This window comes from Somniosus microcephalus, chromosome 7, assembly GCF_052327205.1.
Source record: "Somniosus microcephalus isolate GS21.2 chromosome 7, FLI_Smic_1.0, whole genome shotgun sequence".
Lineage (NCBI taxonomy): Eukaryota > Metazoa > Chordata > Chondrichthyes > Squaliformes > Somniosidae > Somniosus > Somniosus microcephalus.
The window spans coordinates 106,798,020-106,819,251 of record NC_140993.1 but is presented as its reverse complement, the minus strand read 5'-3'; the positions used below and the strand labels follow the sequence as shown (position 1 = coordinate 106,819,251).

Here is a 21,232-nt window from a genome sequence, read left to right as displayed (position 1 = left end):
AGGGGAGAGCATGACGAGAGAATACAAAGAGATTAGGAGAGAAGCCAAAAAAAAAATTAGGAAAGCAATGAGGAACTATGAAATTAAATGATCAAGGAACATATAACAAAATAGTAAAATATTCTACAGGGTCATAAATAAAAAAAAAAGGAAAGTCAGGATTAGAATAGGGCCACTAAGGAATGGTCATGATAAAATCACAGGCAGTGATAGCAAAATAGCAGAACTATTAAATAATTACTTTGCTTCAGTATTTACCAGGGAAAGTCTTGCTTGACTAACCTCATTGAATTCTTTGAAGAGGTAACAGAGAGAGTAGACAAGGGTAATGCAGTAGATGTAATTTATCTAGATTTTCAAAAGGCCTTTGATAAGGTACTACATAATAGACTAATGAATAGGGTCAGATAATGTGGAGTTAGGGGACAAGTAGCAGAATGAATAGCTAGCTGGCTTCAAGACAGAAAGCAGAGAGTAGGGGTAAACGGTAGCTATTCAAAGTGGCAGAAGGTAGAAAGTGAGGTCCCACAAGGATCAGTGCTGGGACCAATGTTGTTTACAATTTATATTAAAGGTTTAGACTTTGGAATCAAAAGCACAATTTTTAAATCTGTGGATGACCCCAAATTTTTTTGGGGGGTGGTGGAATAGTCAATAGTGAAGAGGACTGCAACAAATTACAAGAAGACGTTAATAAACTTGCAGAATGGGCATATAATTGGCAAGTGAATTTCAACACAGATAAAAGTGAGGTACTGCATTTTGGTAAGAAAAATAAGGAGGTCACATATTACTCGGAATATAAGAATCTAAATGAGGTAGAAGAGCAAAGGGATCTTGGAGTACAAATCACTAAAAGTAGCAACGCAGATTAATGCTATAAAAAAGGCAAAGCAAGCAGTAGGGTTTATTTCTAGAGGGATAGAATTGAAAAGTAGTGAAGTTATGCTAAACTTGTATCGAACCTTGGTTAGACCACACTTGGAGTACTGCTATAATTCTGGTCGCCATATTGTAAAAAGGATATAGAGGCACTGGAGAGGGTGCAAAAAAGATTTGCAAGGATGATACCAGAAATGCGAGGTTATACCTATCAGGAAAGGATGAACAGGCTGGGTCTCTTTTCTCTTGAAAAGAGAAGGCTGAGGGGTGACCTAATAGAGGTCTTTAAAATTATGAAAGATTTCGATAGAGCAGACATGGGGAGAGCGTTTCCACTTGTAGGGAAGGGCAAAACTAGAGGCCATCAATATAAGTCACCAAGAAATTAAATAGGGAATTCAGAAGAAACTTCTTTACCCAGAGTGGTGAGAATGTGGCACTCGCTACCACAGAGAGTGGTTGAAGCGAATAGTATAGATGCATTTAAGGGGGAGGCTGGATAAACATATGAGGGATAAGGGAATGGAGGGTTATGCTGATAGAGTTAGATGAGGAAAGATGGGAGGAGGCTCGAGTGGAACATAAATGCCAGCATAGACTGGTTGGGTCGAATGGCCTGTTTCTGTGCCGTATATCCTATGTAATACACACAGACTGTTGCTTTCACTTTAAGTTGGTTCAATTTCCCTCTGCAGTTATCATGGCTCCTCCTTGTTTTCAGCAGTTAGCTTTTTTTAAAAGACCAGGCTGTTTTTTCTTCTGCATTTTTGTCCTTCCCTTCCTTTCTGCCTTTGTTGGATTCCTATTTCATGCTATCTCCCCCCACTTCTCCGTCCCCCCTGCCCTGTTCAAGAATAGTCTTTTTTAAATTTTTGCTTGGTTTCTCTTACTCCGCTGTGCTCAATACAGCTTCTCTCCTTTTACTTTACTGTGTTTTTCTTCTAACTATTCCATTCCATTTACTTTTGTATTAACTTCTTTTGACTTTTCACTCTTATTAGATTCTCTTAGCTCCTTAGTCTTTTTGTACTCAAGCATGTTCCTACCTTTTTAAATTGTAACTCTTATGTACCTTTCTGCTTGTACCAAAATGTTGCTGCTTGTACGTGGATGTTCTTTGCTTTTTGCATGCTCTGGGTGCTCCTGATATTATGACAACTCCTCCGGCAACCTAAATGTTGGCCTCTCAATATCAAGGAGTTGGGGGGAGGAGGAAACAACAGTAAGTCCTTTTGACCTGAGAATGAAAACTAGACACAGTTGGTGTGATTGTCTCTGCTCCATAAACACTATTTTCACCCCCACCCTAGTCCAGGTGCTTTACCTGGTTCGTCTCCACACAATCAACATGTTATGAAAAAATATTTTGGAGCTGTGCCACAAGAAGTAGCTGACGTAATAAAACTCAGTACGCACTTAGTTTGAGCATAAAGCAAGGCTTTAATCAACTTGTTTCAGAACATGGGGGTCTAGTTGTACTTCACTAGTTCCTTGTCTTACAAAATGCCCCTGGGAAGCTGGGGCCGACGCCCGAGTATTTATACTCCTTGGACGGCGCCACCAGCTGGCCGTCCAGCGTTATTTCACGAGTAGTTTCTTGAGTGATGAGATTTATAACAGTAGCCACAAGTGTTAAAGGTTCAGCATCACTGATCTAGTTTATTGTTGTAAGCCTTTGATCTGTGTTTTATTTCAGGGCTCAATTTGCAAAGCCAGTTTAACTTGGAAAATGTCACTGTGTTTAACACTAATGAACAGGATAGTACCCTGGGGCTGAAGGTGAGTGTTAACTGGGGTGAGAAACCCCTATTGAGCTGTATACCACTCAGAATATTGTTATATATTTGTATGATTTTTAATAATTTTTATATATTTTGAGAATTTGCAGCACACAGAAGATAGAGAGGATGGAATGGAAGTTGAAGAAGGAGAAACGGGTGATGAGGAGCCTCCTACAACTTGGTACAGAACTCTAACTTTTTATTAACCTCGGAGAACTGCAGAAGCAAACCATGCTCGGGCCTAACTTAGTGCATGTGTGTTTAAACTTAATTTGTATAAAAGTTGTTGTTGAATGTAAACATAGAATTACATAGAATATACAGCACAGAAACAAGCCATTCGACCTAACTGGTCCGTGCTGGTGTTAATGTTCCACACGAGCCTCCTCCCACCCTACTTCATCTAACCCTATCTGCGTATTCCTCTATTCCTTTCTCCCTCATGCACATATCTAGCTTCCCCTTAAAAGCATCTATGCTATTCACCTCAACTACTCCTTGTGGTAGTGAGTTCCACATTCTAACCACTCTCTGGGTAAGGAAGTTTCTCCTGAATTCTTCATTGGATTTCTTGGTGACTATCTTATATTTATGGCCCCTAGTTTTGGGCTCCCCCACAAGTGGAAACATCTTCTCTACATCTACCTTATCAAATCCCTTAATAATTTTAAAGACCTCTATTAGGTCATCCCTCAGTCATATGGAATCACTGAAATTTACGGCACAAAAGGAGGCCATTCAGCCTGCTGAAAAAAGAGCTATCCAGCCTAATCCCACTTTCCAGCTCTTGGTCCGTAGCCCTGTAGGTTACGGCACTTCAGATACATAGACAAGTACCTTTTTAAATGCAATGAGGGTTTCTGCTTCAACCATCCTTTCAGGCAGTGAGTTCCAGACCTTTTCTAGTGAAAAGAGCCCCAGCCTATTCAATCTTTTCTGATAGTTATAACCTCTCAGTTCTGGTATCATCCTTGTAAATCTTGTTTGCACTTTCTCCAGTGCCTCTATATCCTTTTATAATATGGAGACCTGAACTGTACAGTATGCCAAGTGTGGTTTAACCAAGGTTCTATGCAAGTTTAACATAAAATGTTTCACTGAAAATCAGCAAAGTTAACATTAACAAGAATGTTTCAGAGAAAGCAAAATATTTCCTTCATTCAATCATTCCTAGTAAGAATTTATAGGTATGTTCGTAAACAAGCAAGCACTGGAATGTATGTGGTCCCTAAACAATTTTTTACCAACTTTCACTATAGTAGCTAGAAACTTGAAGTATATTCATAAAAATATAGACAGACTATTATTGTCAATGTGCCTTTAGGGCAAAAAAAATTATTGTAATGAAAATCTGCTGAATTCCAAGGATATGATGAGACAACTGAACTGTTGCTCTTAGGATTATGGAAATTACCTTAAATATGTAACAATTAACTCCGTCTTTATGTATTTTGCTTTATAGGCTATTGTGTTTCATTCTTTTTAGGTATCTTTATTTCTTAATGTTTATAAGCCCATTTCAAATTGGCTGCTGGCTGTCACAATTGAATCAAGTGATCGAGTTTTTGTTAACTGCTTCACAGGCTTGCATATCCTAAATAGTATTCCACTCTTGTCCATTACGAAACCCCAGTTTAATAGTTTACTGTCAATATTTACATTGTTTTTTTTGTTTTAAATAGCTCTGTTCCTATTGATTACAACCTATACCGGAAGTTTTGGTCACTCCAGGACTTTTTCAGAAATCCATTACAATGTTATGAGAAGGTTTATTGGAAAACATTTTTGAAGGTAAAAATCCATTCATTAACATGATGCAACTGTATCTCCAAAAAGCTCTTCAGTTGTGCTTGTGTTTTTAAAAAAATCCTTTTTCACCAGGGGACAGTGTTAGATTGTTACAATTCCCAGAGGTCCTGGAATTGTATACTTGGTGTCACTGAGATATTTGCCCCAACTGTTCCTGAAGCTTGGGTCTTGCACAATTGCCAGCTACAATAAGCGTACTGATTTTAAGGCTGGTGTCTAGGAAAATCTGCCAGGTTTACGGTGGTGCAAAAGACCCTAATGGAAAAGCAGCTGTGCTCGCTGATAGCAGCTGATCTAATTCATGAACGTCAATCAGTATTGCTGCTGTGAATTAGCCACCCGATCACCCCAATGATTAAATGCCTCCCTGCTACATATTACTACGTGTAATAGCCAGGCTGAGGCTACTTCAGTTGTTAAAATATTGGTAAGTTCACAAGGTACTGAATTATGATTTTCAGATTTAGAATTAAGGGTTGACCCCTGCTTGACCAGGACATACATAAGTTGGTGCAAATTAAAAATAGATGATGGTGTTCAATTGTGCAGTGACATACAAAACATTCAAAACTGATGATTTAAATGTGTCCTATTCAGTTTGTCTTTTGTTAATTAATTTCAGCATACAACCTATGATGAGTCTACATAATGGAGTAAAGTGCCTCTTTTTATGTTTGTAAAATGTTCATGATCCCGTACAATCTAACAGTCTTTGTTTTAACCCACTTATGTGAATTTATTTTACAGCATTCAGATGAAGTGTTGGATGTTTTCAGAAGCTACAAACTAGATGATATGCAGGCTTCAAAGAAGAAGCAGGAAGAATTAAAACCTCCAGGGGAGGAACATGTGTACTTTGCTAAATTCTTGACTAGTGAAAAGGTAATTTTTTTTTGTAGTTCTTCACAAAATGTTTTTTGGTTATTGGATTTACTATTCATTTGGACATGAAATGTACTCTCAACCGATGGCTTTTATCGCTCCTTTTCTCATGGCTTCCATAAGCAGACTGAGTTTCCTATGATACAAAATTTTATATGCATTAATGGCCCAGAAATTTGGGTCTCCACGGGTGAGTACGCATGGGGTACTCACCCGTAAGCCCAATGGAAGTGCCGGTTTCGTGCATGCGCGGGAAACCGGCACTTCCGTTCCCCTGAAAGAAGGGGTTCAGAAGTCGAACGCGTGCGCAGGAGAGGCAGCGCGTGCGCATCGAACTTACATTTTTTTTGCAGGTTTTCCCGGGAGGGTAAGTCTCCAGAAGTTAGCCATGTAAAAAGCAGTCGCAAGGCCTGCTTTTTACAAGGTAAGTGGTGAATTAATTAAAATTAAAACATTTTTTCCACAGGTTTATTATTTTTAAATACTTTAAAGAAAGATAAGTTTATTTTAGCCCCGTTAGAAAATGTAATTAATTTTTTCAAAAATTAAAATTATTGTTTAAAATAGTTATTTCATGTAATTTATAGTTTATTTTAAAAATGTGATTTAAAAAAAAAATTATTTGAAGATTCAGTGATGTTTTGGGGCTTATAGTATTTATAGGCTTGACAGGTCTTATGAATGAAGCAATCCTTGCTACCATTGGATCTCCATGGCCCACGTGATCCCAGGGGTCGCATCGAACTAACTGCGCCCCTAGGATATGCAAGCACTGCGCGCCGGCAGTTGGAGGAGGCTCAGGATCGGAATCCCACGCGGGCCTACAGCTCAATGGCCGGCGCGGTAGGTAAGTGCAGGTCAGGCGCTTGCACCCGCGGGAAGCCTCTGACCTGAATTTCTGGGCCATTGTGTATAGAATAGCATGTCCACAATTAATACACTTACCAATTACAATATATCATATACTAGAGATTTTGTAGGATATCTGTGATGTTCTCCTGTCTCTCTAAAGGTGAAAAATGTGCAGTGTCAGACCATCACATATAGGCTAAAACGACTTGGTCAGATTTATTTACAGGTTAATTCAAGCACAGAAGCAAACTGGTGCAGCAAGGTACAGAATCAGCACAGTATTTAAAAACAAAATTAGAATTAGTCCATGTAGGCTTAAAATGGTGTTTTTTTTAACAATAGATTTGTTACACCATTGGATAAGTGACAAGACGTTTGTGAACTTGCACAATGTACTGGTGTATGTGAACAATGCAAACTTCAGACCATGGAGTTCAAATCTGCAGCCAACACCAAAGCCTTAGGAGAGCTCCTCAATATATAATTTGTGCCAAAGCCTCTGATTTCAGATTTGGCTATTATCTCTGATTAAAGGCACAAATGGTGTAAGATTCAATGAAATGATGGTGAGCAGTTGCTTATATGTGGTTTAGTTTCCAAGTACTTGTTAATAACCATGGCCAAGTACAATTTAATTAGCACCTAGAACAAAGCCCCCATATCTTGACTAATTTCATGATCAATCAATCATAGAATCGTTACAGCACAGAAGGAGGCCATTCGGCTTGTCGAGCCCATGCCAGCTTTCTGCAAGAGCACTTCAGCTAGTCCCACTCCCCCACCCTTTCCCCGTAGCCCTGCAAATTTTTTTCCTTCAGATACTTATCCAATTCCCTTTTGAAAGCCACAATTGAGACTGCCTCCACCACCCTTTCAGGCAGTGCATTCCAGATCCGAACAATTCGCTGCGTAAAAAAAATCTTCCTCATGTCGCCTTTGGTTCTTTTGCCAATCACCTTAAATCTGTGTCATCTGGTCCTTGACCCTTCTGCCAATGGGAACAGTTTCTCTGTCTAGACCCCTCATGATTTTGAATACCTCTATCAAATCTCCTCTCAACCGTCTCTGCTCTAAGGAGAACAACCCCAACTTCTCCAATCTATCCACGTAACTGAAGTCCCTCATCCCTGGAATGATTCTTGTAAATCTTTTCTGCACCCTCTCTAAGGCCTTCACATCCTTCCTAAAGTGCGGTGCCCAGAATTGGACACAATATTCCAGTTGAGGCCAAACCAATGTTTTATAAAGGTGGTTCATAACTTTCTTGCTTTTGTACTCTATGCCTCTATTTATGAAGCCCAGTATACCATATGCTTTTTTAACCACTTTCTCAACCTGCCCTGCCACCTTCAACGATTTGTGTACATATACCCCCAGGTCTCTCTCTTCATGCACCCTCCTTTAGGATTGTACCCTTTAGTTTATATTGCCTCTCCTCGTTCTTCCCACCAAAATGCATCACTTCTCACTTTTCTGCGTTAAATTTCATCTGCTACGTGCCTGCCCATTTCACCAGCCTGTCTGTGTCCTCTTGAAGTTTATCACTATCCTCCTCACTGTTCACTATACTTCCAAGTTTTGTGCCATCTGCAAATTTTGAAATTGTGCCCTGTACTCCCAAGTCCAAGTCATTAATATATATCAAGAAAAGCAGTGGTCCTGGTACCGACCCCTGGGGAACACCACTGTATACCTTCCTGCAGTCCGAAAAACAACCGTTCACCACTACTCTCTGTTTCCTGTCACTTAGCCAATTTTGTATCCATGCTGCCACTGTCCCTTTTATTCCATGGGCTTCAACTTTGCTGGCAAGCCTATTATGTGGCACTTTATCAAACGCCTTTTGGAAATCCATATATACCACATCAACCGCATTGCCTTCATCAACCCTTTCTGTTACCACATCAAAAAACTCGATCAGGTTCATTAAACATGATTTGCCTTAAACAAATCTATGCTGGCTTTCCTTAATTAATCCACATTTATCCAAGTGACTGTTAACTTTGTCCCTGATTATCGTTTCTAAAAGCTTCCCTACTACTGAGGTTAAACTGACTGGCCTGTAGTTGCCAGGTTTATCCTTGCACCCTTTTTTGAACAAGGGTGTAACATTTGCAATTCTCAAGTCCTCTGGCACCACCCACGTATCTAAGGAGGATTGGAAGATTATAACCAGTACCTCCACGATTTCCTCCTTAACCTCCTAGGATGCATCCCATCCGGTCCTGGTAACTTATCAACTTTAAGTATAGACGGCTTTTCTAATACCTCCTCTTTATCAATTTTTATATTATCCAGTATCTCCACTACCTCCTCTTTCACTATGACTTTGGCAGCATCTTCTTCCTTGGTGAAGACAGATGCAAAGTACTCATTTAGTATTTCAGTCATGCCCTCTGCCTCCTTTTTGGTTCCTAATCGGCTCCACCCCGCCTCTTACTGCCCGTTTACTATTTATATGCCTATAGAAGACTTTTAAATTCCCTTTTATGTTAGCTGCCAATCAATTCTCATACTCTCTCTTTGCCCCTCTTTTCTTTTTCACTGCCCCTCTGAACTTTCTATATTCAGCCTGATTCTCACTTGTATTCTCAACCTGATATCTGTCATACGTGCTGTTTTTCTGCTTCATCTTTCTCTCTCTTTCATCATCCAGGTAGCTCTGGCTTTAGTTGCCCTACCTTTCCCCCTTGTGGGAATGTACCTCAACTGTACCCGAATCATCTCTTTAAATGCAGCCCATTATTCGATTACAGTTTTGCCTGCCAATCTTTGATTCCAATTTACCGTTCTTAACCCACTGAAATTTGCCTTCCTCCAATTAAGTATTTTACTCTAGATTGCTCCCTGTCCTTTTCCATAGCTAATCTAAACCTTATGATACTATGATCGCTGTTCACTAAATGTTCCCCTACTGATACTTTCTCCACTTGACCCACCTCATTCCCCAGAACCAGATCCAGCAATGCCTCCTTCCTCGTTGGGCCGGTACCATACTGATCAAGAAAGTTCTCCTGAACACACTTCAGAAATTCTTTTCCCCCCCCCTCTGCCCTTTAAACTATTACTATCCCAGTCTATATTAGAATAAACTTAATTAGTTTATCTAGTTAAGTTAGAGAAAAAAGATGCCAGTACTCACCCACCGATCACCTACCTGCTCTCCTGTAACGTCACTCCTTGATTTTGCTGTTCTTTTGGAATTCACCGGATTTGTTCTGCTGCCGACTCCTTCCAGGTCCACCTGGCCTGGTCCTGTTTTTGATTCACCTCTGATCTTAATTTTGTATTTCAGTAAGGAAAGACAACTTCCATTTTTAGTTCTACTTATTTTGAAACTGGTAATGAGGTAGAATACAGAAATCTGTATTGTTACAGCAGCCTCTTTGATGAATGGTTAATATAGCTTAGCTAGGAGTAGATTAGTTTTTGCAGCCCATGGATGAGCATGTAGCATTAAATCACTGCATGTTCTGGCCAATATTGAGTTTCTATCAATTTATCTTTGTATCAAAATGCCTACAAAATGGATTTAATTAAAACATATATTTTCAGTTCCACATTACTGTACCAATGTTTCACATTTTTATTCCAGTTATTCACACCCTGGACTAAATATGCAGTATGTCAGTTGATGTCTACAGCCCACTCTTTCTTCCCTCCCCCCCCCCCCCCCCCCCCACCCCCCAAACCTATATTTTCCAATGACTACTGTAATGGAGTGAAAGATTGCCAAAACACACATGCCATACTTGAGTTCATAAAATTTCACTTAAGTCCTGACTTTATTTTTTTTTTATTGCTAGCTGATGGACCTACAACTGAACGACAGCAACTTTAGACGGCATATCCTTTTACAGTATTTGATATTGTTTCAGTACCTGAAGGGCCAGGTCAAATTTAAAAGGTAACGTTGTCTGAAAATAATAATGAGTATATATTTCAGTTGAGGTTAAACAGTCTTAACGTCTGCAGTTAAGGATGCACCATTACTGTATTATTAAGTTTAGTGGCAGATTTGAAAATGCTTCTAGGTTCATCAGATCAAGCATTGATCACATGTATAGAACAATAGGAAAATCAACATACCAAAGACATAACTCCTGGGATGGGAGGTAAGGGAGGGCGAGAAGGCAGTAAGCAGGAAAAGTTGATGGAACTTGATTTTCAAGTGTTTACTTCAAAATTCAGTATTACTGAAGAACTTTTTGATGTATAGAAATGGGTATTTCATCTAAGCACATTTCTGAGGGGGATTGACAGGGTAGAGACTGAGAGGTTGTTTCCCCTGGCTGGAGAATCTAGAGCTAGGAGACATAGGGCTCGATTTTAATAGCCCTTTGGAGGTGGTTCTGTTGGGAAAATCGGGAAAAATGGCTTCAGACAGCCAATCCGCCTCCATCCCGCCCCCACCCGATTTTCCTGAGTGTCTGTTTAGCCGCTCCCAAACTGACCTGTCTCCAACCGGTGGGACAGGTAGTTAAGGCAGTTAATAGCCTGTTTAACTGCCTTGCTAATCCTATTTTCATAGTGGTTTCCCATTTTCCTGTTTCTGGCTCCTGTTTTCCAATTAGTCAGAAACAGGCCAGGTTCAAGGAGGCGAGTTGCTGGAGGACATGATTTGTATGCATTGGTGGAGCGCTTTAAAAGCACCCTGAAACATGGCTGACATTCAAATGCAACAATTTTGCTGTTACAGGAATGGGATAACATTTTGCACATCTACTGACCTTCTGACTGTTCATGCTGACACCCATCTGCAGTGTGTCATGAATGGAAATATTTCAGGCCACTTTGACTGTGCACTTGCAAGATTGTTACCTCAAATGAAATCTATAGCAAGGGGATGGGAAACATTTATGCCCTCTCATCCTGGTCCTCATAATCGGGGGAGTAGCAGCCGCGAGGCTCACCACAGATCTTCATGGGAAGAGGAGTAGAAGGAGGACAAGGGGAGCCTTGCATGCCCTGTTGTGACCAGTGCAGCATCCCTCCAGTTCACTGCTGCCTGTCAACCAGGGTATGCACACTGCCATGACACACTACCATAAGCTTACTCTTCAACCATAGGTGGCCACCATATGGCTCTGTAATTGTAGGCGATACTTGTCCAATGTCATACTTCATCTCTGCTATACCCTCTTATTTCCTATCACTTTTACCATCAGCATTACAAATGCAAGTCGCCCTGAGCCCTCAATGTGCTTTTGCCATTTCCCAGAACACACAGGCCACACAACCAACTGTTTGACATAATTTATCTTTAACACATGACAAAATATACCAACAACAGTCAGAAAAAAAAGAAACATCACCCAAGTGAGTCCCCTTGTGACTATAGATGCTTAATCTTTCTCTTACGCATGCTTCTACGTGGTGCTTCCCCTGTGGCTTCAGCAGATGTAGAGGCACCTTGCTGACTAGGATGCTGCGCCTGCTTAGACGCCTTTGGCGGGCGTCCTCTGGGTTTGGGAGCCTGGGAGGGCTCCTCAACAGTCTGCTCTTCGTGCGGCTGTGCAGGGGTTGAAAAGGCCATCTTCGCTGTCTCTGCAAAGTGGGTCTCTGACCGAGGGCTCCGTAGTGGCATGGTCGTGCGAGCGCTTTGAGAGGAGCCCACACTTCCTTCTGTCCTGCCAACAGCATCCCTCTCATGGGTCAGCCACACCTCAGTGCTGGCAAGTGGCAGGAGAGCACCTTGCTGCACTTCAGGGGGGCCATGAGGACACGTATCTGCACTGGCAGTCCTCCTCAAAAGGACGTCCTTGAAGCTCTGGTCTCTCTGCTCAATAGCTGCCCATCGCTCCTCCAGAGATGTCACCATGTTTTCCTGACTCTGGCGACTTATTTCCTCCATGGCCGTAGCCATCCTTTCCACTGAGGTAGCCAGCCTTTCCACGGAGGTTGCCATCCTATCCATGGTGGTGCGTTCATGTGCCATTGCCTCCACCACGGCAGAGCTGATGTTAGAGATGGACTCCTCCATTCTCTCCACACTCGCACTAACCCTGGAGGCAAACCCTTCCAGAGACACCTGCACTTGTTCCTGTATTTCACGAACCGCTCTTTTTCTGGATGGCCCAGAGGCACAGCGTCTGCATGCAGCTCAGCAGAGCTAGGAGAGTCCTGTGACCTCCGCAGAGGACTCTCCGCTGCTGTCGTTGTCTCCACCATCTGATGCTCACTTGTACCCTGTGATAGACCAGGTGGCAACACTACTCTAACTCGCGATGGCCCCACCAAGGTATGCGTTGTTGCGCTGGTGCTGGGTGCGCTGAGTCCTGGTGACGCTGCTCCCTCAGAGGCTTCAGGTTCATCTGAGGATTTGTCCGAGTCTTAGTCCTGGATCGTGGGGAGGGGGCGCTCGATGGTCCTGAGGGAGAGTAAAGGCTTGCATTAGACATCTGATATTGATGTGGCAGATACATCCTTTTGAGCAGATGATACAACACGATTGTCTATGAACATCATATTCCATTGCTTTCTGAGAGGGATGAAACTATTATGTCACCAGCTTCCTCAAACGTGCCCGTCTTTCCATCGCCCACTTCCAAGTCCTCGCCTCCTCAGCACTGGTCAATGTTGCAAGGGTAGGTGTTCCTCCTCCAGTCATTGCTCTCTCCCTCTTATTGTGGGCTATCTTTTCTTGCAAGGAGTGACACAAGCAGTGTTTCAGCCACAGTGATGGAGTGAGTGTGATTAATCCCTATCATAGAAGCTTTGAGTGAGACGACGATGGGGTAAGGTGCCAAGAGGAAGGTAGCTCCCTGTGCGTTGTTAGCTTTCACTGCATGACAGTGAGAGCGAGTCTAAAGGGTGCATAGGCAGGATGCTGAAGTGATTCAGTGCAGAGACACAGATGGATAGGAAAGGGTGCAAGGGATGTGAAGGAGGAGGCTTACAACGCAGAGTGCTGGTGATGAGAAGAGAAGGGAAGCAGAGTGAAGGCAAGTGATATTGGATACTCGCTTTTGATGTTCTCACAAGATCATTAAACCTTTTGCGGCACTGGATCCATGAGCATGCATAAATGCACCTTGCGCTCACCTCCTGAGCAATGCGCAGCCAGGCTGCCTTGGTCTGCTGAGGAGGCTTCCTCCGGCCATCAGTAGGGAAGAGAATCTCCCTGCGCCCTCTAACAGCATCCACAAGAACTTGGAGGGACTGCCTTGCTTCTGGAAGAAGTCATAGCTTTGAAAAGAAGTTCAGGAAACCACAATGGAAAGGCTCAGGCTGGATGGCAGCTTTAAAAGCGGCTGCTATTATGACGTCATCAGAGGCGGCCAGCCGACCCGATCCCACTCATTGGACCGGCCAGCGCGCCTCCATGAAATGAACAAGGTACTTTAATAAAAATTGCAACTCTGCGGCTGTTACCGCCGGAAGCGGCTCCCGAACCCACCCACCACGCAACCCGACTCCAGGAATTAAAATCGAGCCCATAGTTTCAGGATAAGGAGTCGGCCATTTAATCTTAGGTGTGGATTATTTTTTTTCACTCGGGTTGTGAATCTTTGGAATTCTCTACCCCAAAGGGCTGTGGATGCTGAATCGTTCAGTATATTCAAGGCTGAGATAGATAGGTTATTGGACTCTAGGGAAATCAAGGGATATGGAGATCGGGCAGGAAAGTGGAGTTGATGTAAAAGTTCGGCCATGATCTTATTGAATAGCAGAGCAGGCTCGAAGGGCCATGTGGCCTACTCCTGCTCCTAATTCTTATGTTCTTGATAATATCGTAAATCAGCTATTTCCTTGAGGGAAATAATTTTAAAGCTGCTTTATTTAAACTAAAGTAAGCGATTCATGATCAACTGTGACCTCAATTTTCTTCATCAGTTAGTCTTTGCCAGTCTTTTTCTCTCCTCTGGAAAGTATTTTCTCCTATCTGGTGCTCCAAGGGCACAGGTTGCACTTTGCCTAAATGGCAGTTATTCATTGTGACTTCTTGTAGTGAATATTGGTAGGCTATTTCATTGCAGGAGGCGTCGCAGTTGAGCCTGATCCTGTCCTCAGCTGACATACACCTACACGCACTTCAAGCACAATTGCTGGATAGTGATTAGGAGTGGAAGTCCTGGCCAACTTACCTCTTACTAATCCAAGGGGCACTGCTCAGCTGAAATCAGCTAACTCTTGACCAGGAATCACATCTGTGAGCTTGTTGGTCTGTATGGCTCAGCTACTCATTGAATAGCTGAACCATTGAGGAAACCTTAGTATGGCTTCCTCTTTTTAACGTTTTTTTCTCCCCCCAAGTTGATCTCTCTATGTTATGCATGATCCTCTACCAGTTTTGCTTTCTATTCACTTTATCTCCAGTAGGTGTGTGAAAGAGGTTTGATGTAATTCTGTCTTCAGTTTACTTTTCCTTCCCTATCTGGTAGTGCCTGGTCCCTGTTACATCTCCCACATTGCTGTTCATGGGGCCCAGTCTACTTAGATCTACTCTATTGTGCACTTAAACCTACATTTTGTGCCACATCCAGGTGAGCGGGAATTTAAAAAGTCAATGAGAAATGAGAAAGCAATAGAGCAGGATAGAGATGGTGGAAATAATAACCAGAGTGGGACAGAGGGCTTGATTTTCAGTGAGCCGTGGAGTCGGGCTTGGAGGCATGCGGGGGGTTAAAATCGCAAAAACTGACAGGCAGGACCCCCCCCCCCCCCCCCCGGCCTGGTTCTCGACTCCGAGCGGTTTTAACGCAGGCGTGTCTGATGGTCCCGACTCCGTCCCGCATCCAACAAGCGGGGCTGATCTTTAAGGCCCTTAATTACCACTAAATGGCCTCTATAATCCTATTTTAACAGGCCCTTGCAACTTTAACCCTTTTCCCACGTAAAACACGCCTGGTGAGAATCACAAATGTGAAACCTGGCGGGAGCACTATTGGATTGCTGACTATCAACTGCAGGTCAACCATTAAAGGGGAGATTTGATCAGCCATCATTTGCAGGTGGCAGGACTTAGTGGTCTCAGGTCTGGGGCAACTTCTACAAGGCTTAACCACACCTGTGAAAGGTTGGAGCCTCACACCCATCTCCAGTGTGGCCTCCTGGGAAACCCCTCTCGCCACCTTCACTCAGCACTTCCTCAACAGAGGCATATACCAGAAGCATGGGAGCCATTTATTTCCTTCCCATCTGGGCATTAGAAGAGCTTGAGCACCAGCCACGGCAGCAGCAGAACTAGGAACAGCAGCAGCAGCAGGAGCGCCAGGCTGCTGCTCACCCACCTGAGGCTGCACAGGCCAGAAGGGGCCAGCGCCTGGAAGCCCGTCTGCGCAGGAGATACCTCGCAAACAGGGTCTACAGACGCAGGGTCACCTATCTCAACATGTCTGAGCAGCAGTGCCAAAGGCGGCTCTGACTTTCGCGAGAGGTAGTGACTGACATCTGCGCAATGCTACAGCAAGACCTGCTGCCCAGTGGACAAGCATTACCAGTGGCCGTCAAAGTCACCACCGCACTCAACTTTTTTGCCTCGGGCTCATTCCAGGGATCAGCAGCAGACATCAGCGGCATCTCCCAGGCGGCCGCACACACTTGCATCACGCAGATAACCGATGCCCTCTTTGCCATCGCGCACAACCACATCCATTTCACCAAGGATCGAGCAAGTGTCACAGCGCGAGCGGTTGGATTAGCTCATCTGGCAGACTTTCCAAGGGTGCAGGGCATCGTTGACTGCACACATGTGGCCGTTAGGGCACCCCATCGCAATCCAGGTATTTTTGTCAACCGTAAGGGCTTCCACTCCCTCAACATTCAGCTGGTGTGTGACCACAAAAGGAAATTTGCATGTTTGTGCCAAGTACCCTGGCAGTTGCCATGACTCCTTCATACTGCGCCAGTCTAATGTGCCTCCGCTATTCAGTCCGCCAGACCAACTTAACAGATGGCAACTTGGAGACGAGGGCTATCCCCTGAGGACGTGGCTGATGACGCCGTTCAGGAGGCCAGCCAACGAAGCTGAGGAGCACTACAACTCCAGCCACATTTCCACCAGATCCATTATCGAGCAAAGCATCGGTTTGCTGAAGATGCGCTTCAGATGCCTGGATAGATCAGGTGGAGTCCTGCAGTACTCAGCAGCCAGGGTCTCCAGAATCGTCGTGGTTTGTTGTGCACTTCACAACATGGCACAGCGTCGTGGCTTGCAGATTTCGGAGGACTAAGTGGCTCCTCACATATCCTCCTCAGATGAGGAGGAGGGCGAAAACGAACATCCTGCAGAGGCCCATCAACCAGCGGCAGCATTACGCGAGAACATTGCTGCCCGGGATGCAAGGAACGCACTCACCCTGGCCAGATTTGCTTAGCCTAGTCAATCAAACACTTTTGCCTCGCAGCTTATCTGAGCATCGACAATGACCAGGACCCTGCGGATTCCTAGCTATTTGACCAGCATACTGACAAGTGCAAGTAATCCTAAGCCCTCAATGTGAAAGTCCCATTCGGGAAATGACACGCCACAACTACAGCAGTAGCCATCAGATTTTTTATTAACATTATTAATCTGATGGCTTTTTCTAACAATACATCAAATTTCACCCAAGTGACTACCCTTGTGACTACTTGTGCTTTATCTTCCTCTTACGCATGCTCCAATGTCGTGCTTCCCCTGTGGCTTCAGCAGATGTGGAGGCCCCTTGCTCACTTTCCTGCTGCCCCTGTCTCGACACCTTTGGCGGGCGTCCTCTGGGGTTGCGAGCCTGTGAGGGCTCATCAACAATCTGCTGCTCCTGCGGCTGTGCAGGGGTTGAGACGTCTATCTCACTTGGGTGTGGACTCCGGTGGGGCTCTGACCGAGTGCTCTGCAGTGGCATGGAAGTGTGAGCGCTTGGAGAGGAACCCCCACTTCCTTGAGGTCTGCCACCAATCTCCCTCTCAAGGGTCAGGTCCCCCTCCGCACCTGCAAGTGGCTGGAGAGCACCTTGCTGCACATCAGGGGGGCCATGGGGACCCGTATCTGCAATGGCAGTTCTACTCAAGGACTTCCATGAAGGTCTGGTTTCTCTGTTCAATAGATGCCCATCGCTCCTCAAGAGATGTCATTCTATTCTGGACATTCTATTCTGAACAATGACCATGTTTTCCATACCCTGGCGACTAAGCTCCTCCATGGCCGTAGCTCTCCTCTCCTCTACCGTAGCCATCCTTTCCTGTACGGTAGCCAGCCTTACCACGGAGGTAGCAATCGTTTCCATGGAGATAGCCATCCTTTCCGTGTTGATGCGTTCATGCGCCAGTGACTCCACAAAGGCTCTGCTCATGTTTGCTATGGACTCCTCCATTCGCTCCACACTCGCAGCGACCCTGGAGACAAAACCTGCCAGAGACTCCTGCATCTGTGCCTGGAGTTCCATCACCTCTGATCTTATGGATGGACCCAGAGGCAGAGGGTCGACATGCTGATGAGCCGAGCTGGCAGAGTCCTGCGCCCTCTGACTAGGACTCTCCACTGCTGTCCTTGTCTCCACAATCTGCTGATGCTCACTTGTGAGCTGTGATACACCAGGTGACAACACTACTCTATGTCCCGAAGGTCCCACCGAGGTGCAAGTGTCTGTGCTGGTGCTGGGTGCGCTGAATTCTAGTGACGCTGCGCTCTCGGAGGTTGCAGCTTCCTCTGAGGAGTCTGGCTGCTCAGCCTCTTCTTCCTGGCTAGGGGGGACGGATGCTTGTGATGGTCCTGTGGGGGAGTAAAGGAAAGAGTCAGAGATGTGATGCAAAGACTACATGCACATAGCTTTTTGCAGATGCTCATAAGTGCATCTGTTACAGCTTCACAATCATTATCAGCGACTGATGCAATGTCAAAGAGAGAGATGGGAAACTTTTTCTGTCACCAGCTTGCTGTGTTGCATCTGTCTGTCCGTCCCCGACGCGCAAATCATCCTCAATGCCCAAGATTTCCAGGACGGCCTCCTCCCAGGGGGTCAGGTGGGCTATTGAGGGTGGCCCTCCTCCTGTCCTGGCTCGCGCTCTCTTGTTGTGAGCTCTCTTTTCCTGCAATGAGGGAGACAAGTGGAGGTTGAGTGAGAATGAAGGAGTGAGTGTAGAGATTGCATAGCATAGATACTTAGAAGGGGACAAAGATGGAGTGAGTTTGCAAGACCAAGGGCCCTCCCTGTGTGTTGTCAGTTGTGTTCAAAGCATTAGAGTGATGGGGAGTGTGAGGACTGCATGGTCAAATAGTTACGTGAATGTGAGCATAGAGAGAGAGGGAATGGGTAAGGGTGCATGGAAGTCAGTGTCAAGTGGGATGTGGAGGAAGAGATTGCTAAAGCCGAGTGCTGGTGAGGAAAGGCAATGGGGATCAGATTGAGGGTGATGGGAAATTCATACTCACTTTTCCAGTGCGCTGAATGTCATGAAATCTTTTCCTGCACTGTATCCAGGTTCGCCGTGTGACTCCCAAGGAGTTGACCTCCTCAGCCACCTGCATCCACACAGCCTTGGTCTGAGTGGGAGGCCTCTTCCTCCCTGATGAAGGGAACAGGACCTCCCTGTTGGCCCTAGCCCCATCCACCAATGCCTGCAGTGCCGCCTCGTCAAAGCGAGGAGCTGCTCTTGCCCTCTCACTTGTCATCTTTCCTGCAGGCCCCTCTGACACCAAATGGAGGAAACTCGGAAGCCTGCAGAAGAAGCAAGGCTTGCTGTGGACCTTAAATGCAGCGGCAATGATCACGTCATCGGAGGGGACTTTCAGTCATGAAAAGCCCCTTTGCAAAGGCTTCCCACACGCTGGAAATCAATTGGCCAATTGAGTTAAAATTGCATCAGTCTCCCACATCTATTTAGATTCGTGTGGGAAACACGAAATTCGGATAACACGACAACAGCCCACACCTGAGTTAAAATCCTTCCCAGAATGTTTAAAAATAAGAGTGCAACAGAAAATGGGGCCAACACAAGGAGGAATGGCAAAATGACAAAGTTAAAAGCTCTATATCTGAATGCATGCAGCATTCGTAACAAGATAGATGAGTTGACGGCACAAATATGTGCGGGTTAGGTTGATTGGCTATGATAAAATTGACCCTTAGTGTTAGGGGGATTAAATACGGGGATAGGGTGGGATATGTGTTGGTGTAGGGGTTACGGGGATCGGGTGGGATATGTGTCAGTGCAGGCTCGATGGGCCGAAATGGCCTCTATCTGCATTGTGGGGTTTCTGTGATTCTGTGAAATAGATACAAATGTGTATGATCTGTTCGCCATTGCAGAGATGTGGTTGCAAGGTGATCAGGGCTGGGAACTGAATGTTCCAGGGTATTTCACAATTTGGAAGAATAGACAGAAAGGAAAGGGAGGTGGGGTGGCTTTGTTGGTAAAGGATGGGATCAGTGCAGTGGTGAAAAGTGATATTGGTTCAAAAGATCAAGATGCAGAATTGGTTTGGGTGGAGATAAAAAAAAATAATAAAGGGAAAAAGTCTCTGGTGGGCGTAGACGACAGGCCCCCAAACAGTAGCAATACTGTTGGACAGAGTATAAATCAACAAATAATGGAGGCCTGTAAAAAAGGTACGGTAATAACCATGGGTGATTTTAATCTCCATATTGATTGGACAAATCAAATTCGCCATGGTAGCCTTGAGGAGGAGTTCATAGAGTGCATCCGGGATGGTTTCCTAGAACAGAATGTAATGGAACCAACCAGGGAGCAGGCTATCTTGGATCTGGTACTATGTAATGAGACAGAATTAATAAATGATCTCCTAGTAAAGGATCCTCTAGGAAAGAATGATCATAGCATGGTTGAATTTCAAATTCAGTTGGAGGGTGAGAAAGTTGTATCTCAAACCAGTGTCCTGATCTTAAACAAAGGCAATTACAGTGGCATGAGGGCAGAACTGGCTAAAGTGGACTGGAAAAATAAATTAAATGGTAAGACAGTTGAAATGCAGTGTCAGACATTTAAGGAGATATTTCATAACTCTCAACAAAAATATATTCCAGTAAGAAAGAAAGATTTTAAGAGAAGGGAACACCATCCGTGGCTAACAGAAGAAGTAAAGGATGGTATCAATTGAAAACAAAGGCATACAATGTTGCCAAGATTGGTGGGAGACCAGAGGATTGGAAATTTAAAAAAAAACCAGCAAAGGATGACTAAAAAAAATAAAGAGAAGATGAATTATGAGAGTAAACTGGCAAGAAACATTAAAACAGATAGTAAGAGCTTTTACAGGTATATAAAAAGGAAGAGGGTAGCTAAAGTAAACGTTGGTCCCTTAGAGGATGAGACTGGGGAATTAATAATGGGAAACGGGGAAATGGCAGAGACTCTGAACAAATATTTTGTATCTGTCTTCACAGTAGAAGACACTAACAACATCCCAATAATGGATAATCAAGGGGCCACAGGGAGGGAGGAACTAAAGACAATCACTATCACTAAGGAAATAGTACTTGGTAAAATAATGGGACTAAAAGATGACAAGTCCCCTGGACCAGATGGCCTGCATCCCAGGGTCTTAAAAGAAGTGGCTGCAGAGATAGTGGATACATTGGTTGCAATATACCAAAATTCCCTGGACTCGAGGTCCCAGCGGATTGGAAAACCGCAAATGTAACACCCCTATTTAAGAAAGGAGGGAGACAGAAAGCAGGAAACTATAGACCAGTTAGCCTAACATCTGTCATTGGGAAAATGCTGGAGTCCTTCATTAAGGAAGCAGTAGCAGGGCATTTGGAAAATCATAATGCAGTCAAGCAGAGTCAGCATGGTTTTATGAAAGGGAAATCATGTTTAACAAACTTGCTGGAGTTTTTTGAGGATGTAACGCGCAGGGTGGACAAAGGTGAACCAGTGGATGTGGTGTATTTGGATTTCCAGAAGGCATTCGATAAGGTGCCACATAAAAGGTTACTGCATAAGATAAGAGCTAACGGAATTGGGGGTAATATATTAGCGTGGATAGAGAATTGGCTAATTAACAGAAAGCAGAGAATCGGGATAAATGGGTCATTTTCCGGTTGGCAAACGGTAACTAGTGGGGTGCCGCAGGGATCGGTGCT

At 44.4% G+C, this 21,232-nt stretch overlaps 1 protein-coding gene across 3 annotated transcripts in view; it reads left to right on the top strand.

Annotated features, from left to right (window-relative positions):
- Nucleotides 1–21,232, top strand: part of thoc1 (THO complex 1) — a 92,837-nt gene that overhangs the window by 45,802 nt on the left and 25,803 nt on the right. For 2 of the 3 annotated variants that reach the window (XM_085992819.1, XM_085992821.1), the window contains exons 8-12: nucleotides 2,579–2,661; nucleotides 2,762–2,844; nucleotides 4,346–4,454; nucleotides 5,220–5,354; nucleotides 10,013–10,113. In XM_085992819.1, the coding sequence (XP_085848945.1) occupies nucleotides 2,579–2,661; nucleotides 2,762–2,844; nucleotides 4,346–4,454; nucleotides 5,220–5,354; nucleotides 10,013–10,113 (511 nt within the window). The remainder of the gene's footprint in view (nucleotides 1–2,578; nucleotides 2,662–2,761; nucleotides 2,845–4,345; nucleotides 4,455–5,219; nucleotides 5,355–10,012; nucleotides 10,114–21,232) is intronic. The other variant, XM_085992820.1, reaches the window with a different exon arrangement.